The sequence below is a fragment of the Loxodonta africana genome, chromosome 1 (assembly GCF_030014295.1).
Source record: "Loxodonta africana isolate mLoxAfr1 chromosome 1, mLoxAfr1.hap2, whole genome shotgun sequence".
Taxonomy (NCBI): domain Eukaryota; kingdom Metazoa; phylum Chordata; class Mammalia; order Proboscidea; family Elephantidae; genus Loxodonta; species Loxodonta africana.
The window spans coordinates 28,927,208-28,944,539 of NC_087342.1; the positions used below are offsets into that span (position 1 = coordinate 28,927,208).

The 17,332-nt window shown below is 42.5% G+C and overlaps 1 protein-coding gene across 1 annotated transcript in view; it reads left to right on the top strand.

The window, feature by feature from the left end:
* Nucleotides 1–16,205, top strand: part of DGKG (diacylglycerol kinase gamma) — a 200,747-nt gene extending 184,542 nt beyond the window's left edge. The window contains exon 24 of the mRNA XM_023551564.2: nucleotides 9,185–16,205. Coding sequence (XP_023407332.1) covers nucleotides 9,185–9,283 — 99 coding nt within the window. The 3' untranslated portion in view covers nucleotides 9,284–16,205. The remainder of the gene's footprint in view (nucleotides 1–9,184) is intronic.
* The last annotated feature ends 1,127 nt before the right edge of the window (nucleotides 16,206–17,332 follow it).

A 17,332-nucleotide genomic window follows, 5' to 3' on the forward strand; every position in this document is an offset into this window, starting at 1 on the left:
CCATCTTTAAGAACTATGTTGCGCCAGTTGACGTAGATGTCCCCCAAGTCTATGGTCCTTTGCCTTCAAGCCTGGAAAATTCATTCCGTGAGGTGTTTCATTATGTCTAAGAGGTTTCTCTGACTGTGCCATTTGTGTGCACATCAAGTTTTTTTCTACTATTATACTGAAGAGGGGGTTTTCGGGAGACTTCTACCAGGTCTATACCTAGGTGTATTTCTGTAACTTTTTGTTTTATGTACCAAACCAGTTGCCATGGAGCTGACTCTGACTCATGGTGACCCCATTTGTGTCACAGTAGAACTGTGCCTCATAGGGTTTTCTGTAGCTGATTTTTTAAGGAGATCACCAAGCCTTTCTTCAGGGGACCCCTGGATGGAATCAGACCTCCAACGTTTAAATTTGATTCAAGTGCATTAACCATTTGCACACGCAGGAGTGCTATAAATTATAACACTTATCCCTTGAGACTCCAGAGGTGGTGTCTTCTATAAAGGTTCTCAAAGGTAGAAATTGCTGTGCAAAGTCTTTCTTCAAACTTGTGGTTTTATGAAGACTAAGAAAAAGATAAAAACACAACACAGCAAAACTAATAATAGGCTACCACCTTGCCAGAATTAGGAATAATGGAGGGAGTTTCTACTACTTATAATTTTCATGGAGCTAAATTGAGAAAATCTATCCAAGCTCCTCCCATTTCCTAAAGGCAGGCAGGAAGATAGTAAACCCTTTCCTATCTGGATCAATGACATGGTTTCTATTAAACGCCATTCCACTAAATCCAGACATTGCTTTTTGAAATAACCAAACACTACCCTCATCCCCACCCCCACCTCCTCTCAATGCTAACCTTCAGAGATTACAACTAACCATGAAAAAAATTGTGACCCAATGACCCAATGATTTTATGGCATGGAAAAAAAAAAAAAACCCTTTGGCATGGAGTCAGTTCCGACTCATAGCAACCCCTATAGGACAGAGTAGATCTGCCCCATAGGGTTTCCAAGGAACCACCAACCTTTTGGTTAGCAGTTGAATGCTTTAACCACTGCACCACCAGCGCTCCGTTAAGGTGTGAAGTTCATGGAAATACATATGCAAAGGCAAAAAGCAGCCATCCTTAAACTTGCACATGATAAAAACAAATGTACTTTTCTTGAAGTATTTTCTTGAAGGCACGTGCCGAACAAGAAGTGATTCAAAATTAAAGGCTTAATAATGGGATATCACAGCACAAAATAACTTTTGGTAATCATTGAAAGAAGTTAAATTAGAAAAATTAAAAAAAAAAAAAGCTGTGAAATATGCAACAGAATGCAAAGGGCAAAAATCATTCTTTGAAAGAGAAGATATACAATATAAACAATAACCTGGATCCCAAACCTAAGGTTATATTAACAAAGGCAGAAAGCACGTGGAAGACGTTGTCGAAGGAATATTAAAAATATGCTAAATTCTTCATGTTCTTGCTTTGATGATTACAAAGTATAAATCACAAGGAAATTTTAATAACTAGGTAATCTCTAGTGGAACTAAAACTTTACAGATCCGAGGAAATTTAAAATATATGAATCCTTTATTAATATAGCACGTGACAGAAAGCAAGCAGCAAGAAGACTTTTTTAAAATTTTGAAAATGAAAGATGTTATAAATATACCAGTACTGACAATAAACATAAATGAGTTAAAATCCCCTATTAAAAGACCCATGCTCTCATTCTAGGTTAAAGATTAAAATCCAGTTGTATGCATCTCACAAGAGATATACGTGAAACAAAAGGACATATATATCTCTTTAATTATCCTTTATCAAGCATAAAGAAACTAGAAGTAAGAAGTGGTAACATCAGTTATATTAATTTTAGGCAAACTATCTTCCATCATGGCAAAAACATATGGCAAAATGAGGCAGGTCATTGTTTATTTCATAAAAAGTACACTTGATTATAAGATGTGATAGTCATAAAACGTTAGGTATATAATTAAAAATATGTATAATAGCAGAGTCAAAATATATACTGTGAAAATATATATATATTCTAAGGAAAAAAATAAATGTGCAATATGAAGTTGACAGACAGTTATTGGGAGACTTTAAAGTATTTGCTTCCACCTTAGAGATCAAGTGGTCTAAAAAAAAAAAAAAAGACTTAAGATGAGATTAATAGATATGTGTTAAACTCTGTAACCTAAAAACAAATTGTCTATCTTCTTTTTTTTAATCCATAGAATGTTTACTAAAATAGATCATAAACTAATCTACAAATATAAAATCCATATGTAATCCAGAAGCAGAAATTAAAAAGGTCATTTTCTTTGACAACAAACAAGTAACACTAGTGTTATGGATCCAGTTATGTCCCCCCAAAATATGTGTTGTAAATCCTAACCTCTATGCCTATGGTTGTAATTCCATTTGGGAATGGGTTATCTTTGTTATGTTAATGAGGCAAGGTTAGTGTACAGCATGTGTGAAGGAGATGAAACAGTGAGCAGAGCAGGGATGGAGGAAGAAAGATGCCAAGCCACATGAAGATTGCCCAAGAGCAGAAGCTCAAAGAGACAAGGACCTCCCTCCAGAGCCAAGAGAGAGAAAAAGCCTTCCCCTGGAGCAGGCACCCAGAATTTGGACTTCTAGCTTCCTAAACTGTGAGAAAATAAGCTTCTGTTTGTTAAACCCACCCACTTGTGGTATTTCTGTCATAGCAACACTAGATAACTAAGACAACTAGAAATTAATAATAGAAGATTGAATGAATAGATAAAATCCAATCACTTGGAGGCGTAAAAATTCTTCTAAAGAACAGTAGATTCAAGAGGAGATCAAAACCATCATTGTGTACTATTTAAAAAATAATGAAAACTAGAAGGCTGTAGTTCAATACATAAAGAATGCAGTCTAAACTGCATTTGGAAATAAATTCAAAGCCTCATATGTTTCCATCATTTAAAAAGGAAAAAAAATTAATGAATAATCCCAAATTTAGAAAAACAGTAATAAACCAAACTTAGGAGAAGCAGAAGAAGAAAATAATAAAGATAAAAGTGGAAACTAAGTAATGGGAAAACAGTAAATCTAAGTAATTGGAAAACAGTAAAAACATAAAAGCACAGAAACAAAGAATTGAAATCGGTGTATGAAAAAGGTAAGAGCAGTTACCTCTAGGAGTTCTTTGTTTCATTTTGTTTTTCTATATTTTCTAAATTCTTAGAGGTAAGCATGTATGTGTGTGTTTATACACATAAATCTAATATAGTATATGCATATAAAATATATTTTCTTGAGAAAACTTGCCTCATGCTGTCAGGACTGGAAGATGAATTCTTATGCATTAGCATCACAGTTAGGTGGCATACCATTAGACTTAAAAATCAAGGTTTTCTTCTTGCAGAGTTGGAGGATAGTAGAATCTCCATGTTGAAAGGGATCCCAGTCATCTCGCCCAGTGAATCTCAAACTTGTGTGTGCATTCGACAGGGCCCCATCCCCAGAGATTCTGTTTCAGTAGGTCTGGGAACCTGAGAACTTGCATTTCTGACAAGACCCCAGGTGATGCTGATGCTGCTGGTCTAGGGACCACACTTTAATAACCAATTATCTAGTCCAACTTTCCGACTTATCACTAAGTCCCAGACTTCTTCCCCCCTTCCAAGGCCTAATTGTCCAGCTATATTTGAAGGACCTCGGTGACAGGAAACGCTGTCATGAAGCAGGGCACCCTAAGATCTTGGAGAACCCAGAAATAGCTAAGACCTGAAAGACTACAAAAGTCTCTTCCTTCCTCCCCCAGGCTTCCCTTAAGCAGGGATATTTACTTAACTTTTTCAAAGATCATAGAGACTATGTGAAACCTTTCAAATTTGTGCTTTTCTGTTTTCTTTTTCTCCAGCTGAAATTAGAGCAGATCTCTGGCACTTCCCAAATGATTTCAGAAGGGTCCATACATGCAGCCATTGGCCATCATACCAGGTGCCATCTAAATCATGTATCATGAGGACATTCAGAATGGAACCCCTCCATTTATTACTTAAAGTAATAAAACTGTGTTCCTTTGTGGAAAATGGCTCCCAAAACAAAGTCAACTGCAAGTACTAGTGAAGTCTTAAAATTTTACTTCACTTTAGCGGGAAAAATTATATGCAGTAGCAGTTTTGTGAATTTTGAGCTACCACAGAAGAGTCTGTTGTATCAATGGGGCTGCTTTCCTTAGTGCTTGTTGGGTATTGTGTTAAGAAAGGTTTTTAAGAAAATCATGGAGGCCTTAGTTCATTGACTGATCTGCCCCAATACCAGAGAAGCTGGGGTTCTAGCTACAAAAACGTGGGATTCTTTCTTTCTATCAGGGCTTGAAAAGGCAGGTTTACCAGTTGCCATTGAGTCAATTCTGACTCATAGTGACCCCATGTGTGCCAGAGTAGAATTGTGTCCCACTGGGTTTTCAAAGGCTGATTTTTCTAAAGTAGATCATCTGGCCTTTCTTCCCAGATTCCTTTCAGTGGAGCCGTCCACACACTCAGGGATTCCTTCTACCTCCTAAAATGCGATTTTAGCTGTTTCACCCAATAGCCCCTCCTCAAGGAGTCCCTGGGTGGCACAGATGGTTAAGTGCTCAACTACCATATTTTACAAAAATAACACGTGCCTTCTACGTTTGTTTGCCAGCCACACCCTCCCCCTAGAGGTATTTCTATAAGCATGCTATGCAAAAAAAAATTTTTTCTGCAACATGTAAAAAAAATTCATGTAGCAGCGCTTATGAAAATACCTCATAGGGCGGGGTGGTACAGGCGGCAAACAAATGTAGAAGGTGCACGGTATTCACTTAAAAATGATACTGGCTGAAAGCTTTGTGGTTCGAACCCACCCAGAGGCAGGCCTGGAGATCTGCTTCTGAGAGGTCACAGCCTTGAAAACCTTATGGAGCAGTTCTGCTCTACATACTTAGGGTCACTATGGATAGGAATCAACTCCAGGGCAACTAACAATAACAGGCCCTACTCATGGCAGGCGGTGTGTGTTAAGGAACTGAAATTGAAATCTCTTGGACTCTAAATGAAGAAATGATCTCATACTTTGTGTTCAGTTTGTGTACATACAATCAACTCTCAGTTATCTGTGATATTAAAATCCACAAACCAGACCAAAATTTCATGTTACCCAAAAAACCCAATGCCTTCCATTGATTCCAACTCATAGCGACCCTGTGGGACAGAGTAGAACTGCCCCATAGAGTTTCCAAGGAGCAGCTTGGAACTGCTAACCGTAACTTTCACCACAACCTTAACTGCAAACCTTAACCATAGCTCTTAACCACTATGGCCACCAGGGCTGCTCATTTTACCCAGGAGCTCCAAACTCCTACCCTGTCAAAACCTTGGTCAAAACTGCTGAAATACTAAATGGGAGGGATTTGAGTTTCGCTTCCTCCTCTTTGTCCTAGAGGTGCTAGCGAACGAATAGATAGCTTAGCTAGAGGGAAAAAAAGGAGAAGCAAGGGTCTTCTATCAACTGAAAAAGTTGCCCCCATCAGCGGGAAATGTAGGCAGTGCTCCAGCTGCCACCCTCTGCCCCAAACACAGCCACTTCCACCCCCAGACATTTTCTCTTTCTTTTTGATTGTGCTACTCAGTCAGTACTTCCATGGCACACAGTCCAAGCCAGGCATTGAGCTGGTTCCGGGAATAACAAGAAGAGTAAGTGAAGTCCTTCTCCTCAAGGGTTCATGTGTTCATGGGCTCAGGAGGGAGAGAAGACTTCCCCCAAGATATTGCACCAGAAATCGCTGAGATGGTGCTAAGCTGCATGCCACAGAGAAGTGCCGTGGCCGTCCCCAGTCTGTGGCTTACTTCCATGAATTCTGGAACAAGCATAATGCCCACAGAAAGGCACGAAGCACAAAATGGCACCCAGTGTACTCTGGGTTTGCTCCTCTGCTAACTACTGCAAAACGGAAAGATTCCTTCGCCTTCTAGATCATCAGGCTGCTGGAAACCAACATCGGAGTTACTTTCAGCTCCTCTCACCAAGCTAGGTTCCTGGGCAGTACAAATGGTTTGGGCTCAATCGCTAACCCCAAGGAGCCCTGGTGGCGCAGTGGTTAAGAATTCAACTGCCAACCAGAAAGGTCAGCAGTTCAAATCCACCAGCCACTCCTTGGAAACCCTGTGGGGCAGTTCTACTCTGTACTGTAGGGTCACTATGAGTCGGAGTTGACTCAGCGGCAATGGGTTTGGTTTTTGGAACCCAATGGCGCCAGAGAAGAAAAGCCTGGTGATCTACTTCCATAAAGATTACAGCTAAGAAAATCGTATGAAACAGTTCTACTCTATAACACATGGGGTCGTGATGAATCGTAATCAACTTGTCTGCAACAGGTTTGGTGCTTTGTTTTGTTTTGTTTTTATGTCACCAGGCTATGCTAGTTATGCACAATGTCTTTGTGTTCCATCCTTTTCTTTCCATTTCCTGGGGCCTTTTAAATTTAAACCTGGCTTACAGTAGTACCCTCTTAGCCAGAATCTCCCCACTCCAGTTCACTCTGACAGCAGCTGTTGAATAATTTCCCCTCAAACTCATTTTTTCTCCAGGTTAAAAGGCCTTCTATCATGGTGGTGGTGGTTGTTGTTGTTAGGTGCCATCAAGTCAGTTCCAACTCATAGCAGCCCTACGGGATAGAGTAGAACTGCCCCATAGGGTTTCCAAGTAGCGACTGGTAGATTTGAACTGACAACCGTTTGGTTAGCAGCCATGCTGTTAACCACTACACCCCAAGGCTCCCTATCATGGTTAAAAGGCTCTATTACCTCACATTACACCTAATCCTTGTTGTTCTTCTTTAAAGCCCTGCACGCCAACTGCCTCACTTGGATCCTTGGTCTCATTTCTCAGCCTTTAGGCCACACTGAACCTGTTCATATGTGGCTCCTCAACAGTGTCTTCCCTTTCTCTGTCACCAACGTATTTCCTTCCTTCTGTCATGGACTGAATTATGTCCCCCAAAAATGTGTCAACCTGGCTAGCCCATGATTCCCAATATTGTGTGGTTGTCCACCATTTTGTCATCTGATGTGATTTTCCTATGTGTTGTAAATCCTATCTCTATGATGTTAATGAGGTGGGATCAGCAGCAGTTATATTGATGAGACTCAATCTACAAGATTAGGTTGTGTCTTAAGCCAATCTCTTTTGAGATATAAAAGAGAGAAGGGAGCTTCTCTCATAGGGACCTCATACCACCAAGAAACAAGAACTATGAGAATAGCACATCCTTTGGACCTGGGGTCCCTTCGCTGGGAAGCTCCTCAACCAGGGGAAGATTGATGATGAAGACCTTCCTCCAGAGCAGAGAGAGAAAGCCTTCCCCTGGAGCTGACGCCCTGAATTTGGACTTGTGGCCTACTAGACTGTGAGAGAATAGATTTCTCTTGGTTAAAGCCATCCACTTGTGGTATTTCTGTTATAGCAGCACTAGATAACTAAGACACCTTCCTTCAAATCTTAACTCTTCCCTAGCTGCTCCCCTTAGATTTTTCTGATTCCTTCACCAACGTCTTTTGACATCACTTGATTTCCCTACATTCATTTCAACTCAAGGATGGGTCTCTCTCTTCAGGAGTTCTTCTGTTGTTCTCTGTATTCACACTTGGCCATTTTAAAGAATATGGTGAAAACCGTGAGAAAGGGTTCATAGATTCTGTTTCATTTGCCATGCATCCTTCTCTTTCAATGTAAGAGAACAACTATTTAACTAAACGCTACATTTTATTTTACAGATTACAATGGATTTTCATTGTTATCCTATCACTTGATTCTCACAACTTTGTGAGAAAAATAGGACAAATATTATAATCTTCATTTTACAGTTCAGGAAGCACGGACTCTGAAGGTTAAGCAATTTGTCTAAAGGCTCACCACTATTAGTCTGTCAGTTTTTCACACTGTGGTGGCTTTTGATGCTGGAAGCTATGCCCCTGGTATTTCAAATACCAGCAGGGTCACCCATGGTGGACAGGTTTTGGCAGAGCTTCCAGACTAAGACAGACTAGGAAGAAGGACTTGGTGGCCTACTTCTGAAAAATTGGCTAGTAGAAACCTTATGGATAGCAGTGGAACATTGTCAGGCACGGTGCAGACCAAGCAGTGTTTTGTTCTGTTGTACCTAGGGTCTTTATAAGTCAGAGCCAACTCGACAGCACCCAACGACAGCAACAAAGGCTCACAGCAAAGAAGTGGGAGTGCTGAGACCCAAACCCTTGTCCTTGAATCCTAAGTGCCTCCTGTTCACACATAGTCTGCTTCTCTGAACATGTGTCCTACTTGATCAACACTGTTGCTGGGCTGATAATACAGATCATTAAGGTGGCAATGTCACCAGGACACATGCCAATAGTGAGTAAGCATTTTAAAGCCACGCCCTGAGGATAAGTTCGGGAAGAAAGGCAAAAAAAAAAAAAAAACGAGAATTCACCAACGTCTTCCACTTCCAATTGACCTAAAGTTTGCAGAAGAAAAATAATCATGAAGCCCAAAATTAAAAAAAAAAAAAAAATGCTTTTAAAAGAAAGTTGGGTCTTCTCTGGAAGGTTAAGAAAAGAGGAAACATCTAAGGGACTCATTTGAAAACTTGCCACATGGCCTCGATGGCATCAGAGGTCAGCCTAGAGCGTCTAGTTCAACTTTGACTTACCAGTTAACTCTCTGCATTGCTTGGGCTGGAATGGCCAGGAGCAGTGGAGGCTGGGGATCTGAAGAACTGGGCTATGGCTGTTCTCCTGTCTCTTTGTAACCTCAGGTCAATCTAAGGCCCAACAGAGCCTTGGGTCTCCATTCCCCCAGCTCTTCTGCAAAGGGGTTGAATGAGAAGGTGCCTGAGGTCCCCTCCAGCCGTGACATTCTGGGAGTCTATGAATAGCAAGGACACAAGACAGGTGCGAGCTGATCACCACGTGGGAAGCTCACACCTGTCTCTCCTCAGTGTTTCCGCCCCTCACTCCCAGCAGTGCCAAGCTCTAGGCCCAGTCAGGGTCAGGTTGCCAATTCTGAATCTATTCAAGGACAGTCGTCCTTCTGCATGGGGCCCCTTCCAGCCCGAAGCTGGCCTTCCTTCCTCTCTCTGCAACTCACCCTTCCTTAGGCTCCTGGGATTTGCATGCCACTAATTCATTTCTGCCTCTTTGCTTTTAGATTAAAATTACCCACAAGAACCAAGCGCCCATGATGATGGGGCCGCCCCAGAAGAGCAGCTTCTTTTCACTGAGGAGGAAGAGCCGTTCAAAAGACTAGACAATGTACCAAACGCCAGAGAAACCAAGAGAGAAAACCAGAAACTGTAACTACACACTCACACATGTTTACACTCACACCCACACACACACACTCCTCTCTAGCCAGTGGGGCAGAGCCACCCTTCAGGAAGAAAACCTTCTCCTTGCCACACATTCTCTCTCTCTCTCAATAATGGATACACCCCTGACAGAGCCAATGCCCAAAGAAGATTCTGAATGGACTTGGAGCCCACCAGGGTCTGGTTGGCTTATACAGCAACTTCCACATTCCCAGAAGGCCTTGAGTAGGACTTTCTGAGACTGAAGGAGAAATCCCCCTTTCTTTCCACCGGCCATGCAAATTTTGTCGTGGACGCTCACAAGGAGCAGTTTCCTGCCCACAGTGAAATCGGATGTGGCCAAGGAAAGGCACGCCCATTTTAGAGAACTTGCACAAAGGTCCCTCTGTATAGAGATAAAACGGCCTCCAACGCTCGGAGCATAATCCTTAGCGGCACCCAGCGAACACCCCATTGCTTTCTCAGTTGTCTTTTGAGTGACAACTTCTCCCTCAACTTGCTGAGGAGGCAGAAAGGCTGTGGAAAGCTGTTTCCATTCTTGGTTCTTTCGCTGTCCGTGGGCACTTGCTATTTTCCTGAAGCCTCCCTCCTGGTGGTGGTGTGTTTGTTTAGACACGGCTCCAAGAGCTCCAGAGCGGCCTGCACAGCACACCTTAGATGTGGGATTTATTTTCTTAGTTCTGTGAACACCTGGGAGGGGAAGCAGAGAAACTGGGATTTATTTTTCAAATTGGTTCATAATATTATGTAAAAAGGAAAGGAAAAAAAAAAAAAAAACCACCCCCAGCTTCTTTCTTTTTCAAGCCAAAGTGTGTTTCCTGTTTGAGTTCCAAGCCCTGGTGGCAAACTATTCCTGAAGGCAGAGAAGATGGGCTCGAAGGGACTTTTACTGGGAAGACCAGGAGACAAATGATCCAGCAGTTCCCTTTTGCTTCTGGGCACCCACCACTCCCAGAGTATGACCTGAAAGCCCTTCTGATGGTTTTATGTGTGTATGTGTATGTATGTAGCATATATATTTATATATATATACATATAAATATTTATTTACAGATGGACTTTATCTGATTGAAAAAAAAAATGTATCAGAACAGGAAATGTGAAAGAAAAAGGAGGTTCTTACTTTTCCATTCCATTATTTCATTGTCAAGACCCACTTCCTGTTAGTGATCATAAGCCTTCAGGGAAATGAAAGTAGCTCCTTATCATGAAGAGACTGAGATCTCCTAATTCTGGATCCTCAGAACCACCATAAAAGGACGTCGTAGGCAGGAGCCACTCTCCCATTTGTCAGATAAAGAAACTGAGTCTCAGAAAAGAGACCTGTCCATGGTATCTTGGCTAATGTGGCTTGGAAATAGGTGCCACTAAGAAGATATTTAATAAAGATAAGAACTCAGACATCTTGGAATGGGGTCATATCTGGTCGCTGAGAGGTGATTCCATTTGGATCCAGGTTGCCAAGGAAGAAGAAATGAGCAGCACCTGTGTGGACGGACAGGACAGGCCCACATGAGAACACAAGGGCCTCTCCATGCTTTCCTGAAGTTCTCTGCCTTGAACTGGCAAGAAGTTGGTCAGTGGTTGAAGGCACTAGACAGAACATCACACTGAACTCTCCACATGCCACCTTTATCACAGTCAACATAGTCTCTTAGTCTGAAAAACATCCCTGGCTGCAGGATGGCCTCAGTGGAGAGTCACAAGGAAGACGGAGACACCTGCAAAGTGCTGCTGGCCAGGACAGAGGGGTCTTGGCAGAGCTCAGTGGGTTCCAGCTGGCACCAGCATTACCCTCCTTTCCCAAGGGCAAGTCTGCCCAGAGAGTTGTTGGTAGAAAGAAACATTTACCTCAGCCCCTTTGTTTACTTGGGCCTCCATACCCCTCAGAGATTTCTCAAGAGGAAACCTGGGCCCACTTGAGGTCACTCTACTGAGCTGACTCTAACGCCTTGCATTAGGTCGGGAACTTTCAACAAGGAAGGGAAAATTAAGATGTGTGTACAAATTGAGACTAACTCTGAAGGAAGCAGTCATCCTTCCAACATCTAGGACCATCCTGATGGACCTACAGTGCAGAACACTGGGCGGGGGGAAAGTCAGGCCACATGAAGAATATCTTTAATGATGGGATCCTTGGCAATGGGACCAACAAGCTCCAGAGTGACATCAGGTACTGTCTTGGAAGCCACTTGATTCTGAAACCGAGGCAGGTTTGGGCTTGGGGTTACTGATTCTATGACATTTACAGAAGTTTTTGTGTGTGTTTCAGCCCTGATCCCTCAAGATTGAGGCTGTTGAGACATGGCGCTATCAACAAATCTCATGAAGGGGCTGGTGTAGAGTCTGGCCTTTACCCCACTCTACCCTAGTGCTCAGGACTTGCCATGTTGCTTGAGGTACATGTCCCAAGTCCCCCTTAGAGCCACAGAGTATAACAAACTTCAGTAGAATTGTGCATCCTGTTTGTCAGTCATCACAATCTTGTGTTGTTGCTCAATCTTTCCTTGCAATCCTTTAAACCCTGTGACTGTGATTTCTTATGTGGAGATTTCTAATTGTATCGTATTGATTCAGCATCCTCTAAGGTAGGCAGAGAAGGTATTGTTATTGTTATCTTAGTAATGAGGAAAATGAGGCTTCATGAGGTTTAGTGACTCCTCAAAGGCGCACAGTTAGGCAATCAAGAGAGAACCCAGCCCCTAACTCTTCTTCTTATTCTGACTTGGAAAGTGCCACAGACATGTTCTCACCTGCCGCCACACTCCTACCCACTAGCAATAAAAAGAATGAAACAGGAATTCTTCAATACGTTGTATTATCCCTGGACGAATGGGCTAGAAGTTGCATCTTGCTATGGCGTGGTCTTTGTTGGGTAACCCCAGTGAGTTGAGACTAGAGATAATCCCATTACCAAACCCATTGCTGTCCAGTCAGTTCTGACTCAGTGCGACCTTACAGGACAGAGTAGAACTGCCTCATAGGGTTTCCAAAGAGCGGCTGGTGGATTCCAACTGCCACCCTTTTAGGTTAGCAGCCAAGCTCTTAACCACTACACCACCAGGGCTCCAAGAATAGAGATCAAGTATGATTACATTTCAGTTCAGAGACCAGCTCTTCTCAAGAGAGTTCTTTCCACAGATGGAAAAGATGCATTAAAATTGCCAAATACCTTAGGAAATACTTGGCAGAATCTGGAAGAGGCTCCAGACTGGTATTACATAACACACATATACATTATACATATGCACATTATATAAGGTGACATAGTACTTAATGTGCTGTATATATTATGTAAATTACATATTTGTGAGTAATCATGATAAATATAGAGAGTCACTAATCAGTCTTTTACACATACTCAGTGACAGATTAGGAAGTTACTTTGCCAAAGAGTCTTAAAACTTACTCTCTCCTGCTGCTTTGGCTCCAACTCCTGCCAAAAATTATTGCATCAACTTTTCCTATCTCTAGCCCCCTCTCTTCTTGGCTGAAACCCTCAGTTACCTCCCATCCCAGCTAGGCTGTGCCTTCCATGGAATGCTACCACGATTGGGATCCACAAAAATAGAATCATGGGGATGGAAAGGATCTAGGCTCCCAGATTACCTGTATTACAGGCTTGCACCTCAATACTCCCAGGCAGGTGAGTGCCTAATGCTAATATTAAAGGGAGTGAGAGATAGAGGAAGGGAAAGAATGAGAAACAGAGCGAGGAAGAGTCTACCAATTCTCCAAGAAAGGGAATTCCACAGTCTTCCTTGACCACCAGTTCCAGGGTCCAACAAAAATTAGGAAGTTATTTCAAACATCTAATCTAAGTCCCCACAGCACAAACTGTAAGTTCCTGAAATGTGTTCTACCAAGCACTAATATCCATGAAAAAAGGGTTCTGTGATCAAGTACTAGATCGCCTTCTAGGAGATACATACAGAAGCTTAACTCTGATAACTAACTGCAAAGAAACATTGTTCTTTTTAGTTGCCCTTGAGTCAGCGCCAACAGATGGTAGCCTTATGTGTAACAGAATGAAACGTTGCCTGGTCCTGCGCCATCTTCACGATCATTGGTATGCTAGCCTATTATTGTGGCTATTATGTATATTGAGTGCCTTCCAATCTAGGGAGCTCATCTTCCAGCACTGTATCAGGGTGTCCACAAGGTTTTCATTGACTAATTTTTGGAAGTAGATTGTCCGGCCTTTCTTCCTAGTCTGTCTTAGTCTGGAAGCTCTACTGAAACCTGTCTACAATGGGTGATCCTGCCAGTATTTGAAATACCAGGGGCATAGCTTCCAGCATCATAGCAACACATAAGCCACCAGAGTACAACAAGCTGACAGACTTTTATTTATCTCTTAACATCTGTTAGGTTAGAAAACTCTACCTTAAGCCCACCATAAGAATCCCTGGGTGGTGCAAATGGTTAAGCACTAGACTACTAGCTGAAAGATTAGCAGAGGCACCTCAGAAGACCAGCCTGGAGATCTGCTTCCGAAAGGTCACAGTCTTGAAAGCCCTATGGAGCACAGTTCTCTGCACACCTGCGTTTGCCATGAGTCAGAATTGACTCTGCAGCAACAAACAACAACAACAAGCCCACCATTTTATTCTTCGTGGAGATGGGAACATGCAGGTAACCATCCTCTGCAATCGTGTTCCACAAAGTACTTTTCTAGGACAAGGAGTCTCCATTCTTAAAACATACTTTTTAATTTTTTTCTATGACACTGTTTGACTACTTTCATTGTTCTGCTCTGAATATCTTCAAGAAAGGTTCAAGGATCTGGGCTCTTTGTTCCCTGAGTGGGCAAGGGAGAGGCTTGGAAAAGGGAAAAATGGTGGGGAATACACGGGACCTGCCAGGGTCAGACTTGGTCTGTGGAGCTCTAGAACCAGTTCTAAACAGCACAGTTGTAGAGGGGTAGTTTTTTGTTTTGTTTTTCCATTGAATTGCTGCTCTTGGAGCTGGCCTAATCTGAGAGTTGCTGTCTTGTGGGGCAATAAACCTCCCACCTGCTCTTATAGAAAAATCCTTGACCTGCTGGGTGGGTAACAAGCAGCCAAAAAAGTATTGAAACTGTATTTGTAGGCATCAGTGTTAAATAGGTCTGTCACTTGATTTCAAACAGCATACCTCGGTGTCCCTTGTTTTCTGAAGAGTGAAAAACAAGTCCCTGAGTGATAGATCAGACTTATATATGGCAGGACTGACCTGACCCACCAACAACCCTAAGCAGCCTTAAGGCAAGTTGGTGGTGATGATGATCTGTCAGCTCTAAGTTATAGCTCTGAATGAGTTACAGCATTAAAGCCAGAAGGGAATTTGCATTTTTAATGGGGTCCATATTAGCTGTCTGGAACTCTTCTCCTAGTGACAAATGTCAGACCTGCATCAGACTTGCAATAGCAAGGGGAAAAAAAAACTCATATCTTAAATACCAATCAAGTTTTGGATAAAACAAGACAGCAGGATTATATAGACTTTACATGGGGCTATTCTTTTTAGCTCAGCTTGACATTCCGCCATATTGGAGTGTATCTTCAACTTCCTACTACAGAGAGAAAGCCAGAAATGAAGCTAGGAAAGGGAATTCCCATTTGTTGCTTACTAGGTACCAAACATAGCATCAAGGTCATTTCACATGCTATCCCATTTAATCTTCAAAACAGCCCTATGATATGGGCATTTCACAGATAAGGGAACTGGTACATAGAAAGGTGAAATAATTTGTCCGAGGTCAAACAGATGGCAAGCAGTAGAGCTAGAACTTGACATGGATCTGTCTTACATCAACAATTATGTTTTTTCCAGTGTATTTTAGTGCTCTAATATTCTTATCTAATTATTTCCAACTCTACTACCATGTCGGGTGATGCGTGGCATTAACAAATTGATCTATCTGGTCAGCTTCTACAGAGCCTTGTAGTCATGTTCCTCCAAAGAACTTCCATTACTTGGTCATATTTAAACTCAACAGCCTTCATGGACAGCTGGATCCCAAAACCTCACCCTTGCAATCAAGTTGGTAGCCATCCCTTAATCCTGAATGTCTTCAAGTTCTATCTGAATGGCACTCATTTCCAAGGACCTACCTAATATCCATTCTTTTCATCTCTATGAGTGGGAGAGCAACAGACAGCCTTCTCAGACTTAAATGCCATGGTCAACAGCGACTGGCCTACCGGGAAGGACGGCTGGGTTTGTTGAAAGGTGCCTCAGACAAGGAGGCTCTGCATGTGATCCTCATTAGTGATAGGCGTGGGCTGGGCCATCTGTGTTCTGCAGGAGAACAGAATGGCAGGCTGCCTTTCAGATGCCAAGAGATGCTATCTAATGGGCAGATCCAGAAAGCTCAAAACACAGAGAGGCGTCTTTCCTCATGGGCATCTCTGTAGGAAACCAGGGATACAGGAAACCAAGAGGTTTTGGAAATTAACTGCTGAACTTGCTGGGCATTCAACCCTTGCTACTATTTCATCCTTCGTGACCATGGTGCAGGACAGTAAGCAGAGTCCGTCAGCCTTGTCTGCTAACTCCCTCAGATGGAGCCCATGATGGACTCATATTGTCCTGAAGTCTGTGTATACGATAGCAGGTACGTTCTAGCAATGCACCAGCGTTTGAAAGTAAGCCTTTCATCTACTAAAAGTCAGGGCACATTGCAGGTAGGAGAGACCATTTACTTGGATGCTCAATGCAGATTCTAGAGATATGATCAGAAAATAGGGAAGAATGCTGTAAATGGGTCAAATTAGGAAAACGCTATTTGAAAGCAGAGAGGATAACACCTAACCCAGTACCAAGCTTGTAGTGGACCAATGAGTATTTGCTAAATGAATAAATGAATGAATCGCTAAAGTGAGCATCTGTCACAGAGCGTCATTCTTCTACCCTGCAACGGGTGGGGTGGAGGGTAAAGGGGATGAAAGCTTTTTAACTAACAGCTCAGGAACTTGAAACCACAGGATGTAGAGGGGGCTTATGGGGGCCTTTAGCTACCCAGACATCTGTTGAGTGATGGATACAGCTAAATATGGATCATCAAAGGGCTCTCTAGGTCACACGGAGGGCAGCTTCATGATTCAGAAAATATTAAGTTCATCTTGGACAGAGAGACAGAAATATTTCCAATCCACTTCTTAGAGATCAGCTCAGAACTGAGAAAGAACAAAAGGGCAGCCCAGAAGTGGAGTGCCAGCATAGTAAGAGATCAGCATTTAGGTACAGATTCATGAGATGACAAGAGGTGGAGAAATGGATTCTTTTAGGGGATTTATTCGGACAAGGGAGGTGAGTGTGATGTATTGAACAATATAGAAGAAAGGCACAGAGGATTCCTTAAAAAAAAATTTTTTTTTTAAAGCTTAAAGTTGAATCTAGTTGTAAAACAGAAATGTTCAGGCATAATGACATTGTGACTAAATAACAGCTACCACCTATCATCCAGTCTAAAGCCTATGACTTTTATGACCACTTCTAAACTCCACAGAAACCTGGTGAAGTTGGTCCTTTATGGTTCCCTGTTTAACAAGTGAGGAAACTGAGAAAGACAACAAATCTCCCAATGGCAGATCTGGATCTGTAGGTGTGTGACTGCAAAGCGCATGTTGGTGACTGCGCTGCCATCCCTGATTCCTCTGGGCTTCTAGCATGGTGACAGGGATTTACTACCCCAGAGCCAGTCCTCTGTGTCTGACTTACTTCCTTCTCGAGATGGAAGCTCTGTCTCAAACTGGGATCCCAAGTCGTCCTCTTCCTTTTTGTGCAGAGCTGGAGTGGAAAATCACATTTGTTTGGGCACAGGGGCATGTTAAGAAGAAGGAGCTTGTCTAGGCAGCAGAAGCTCCACGTACTCCTTATCCCCCCCCCCCACCCCCTTCCCTAAGACCTCTCTCCAGGGCACCAGCTGGGCTGTATCCTAAGACACTACTCCAAGAACAGACAGCTGACAATGAACATCTGGTAAAGAACTCAACCAGATCATT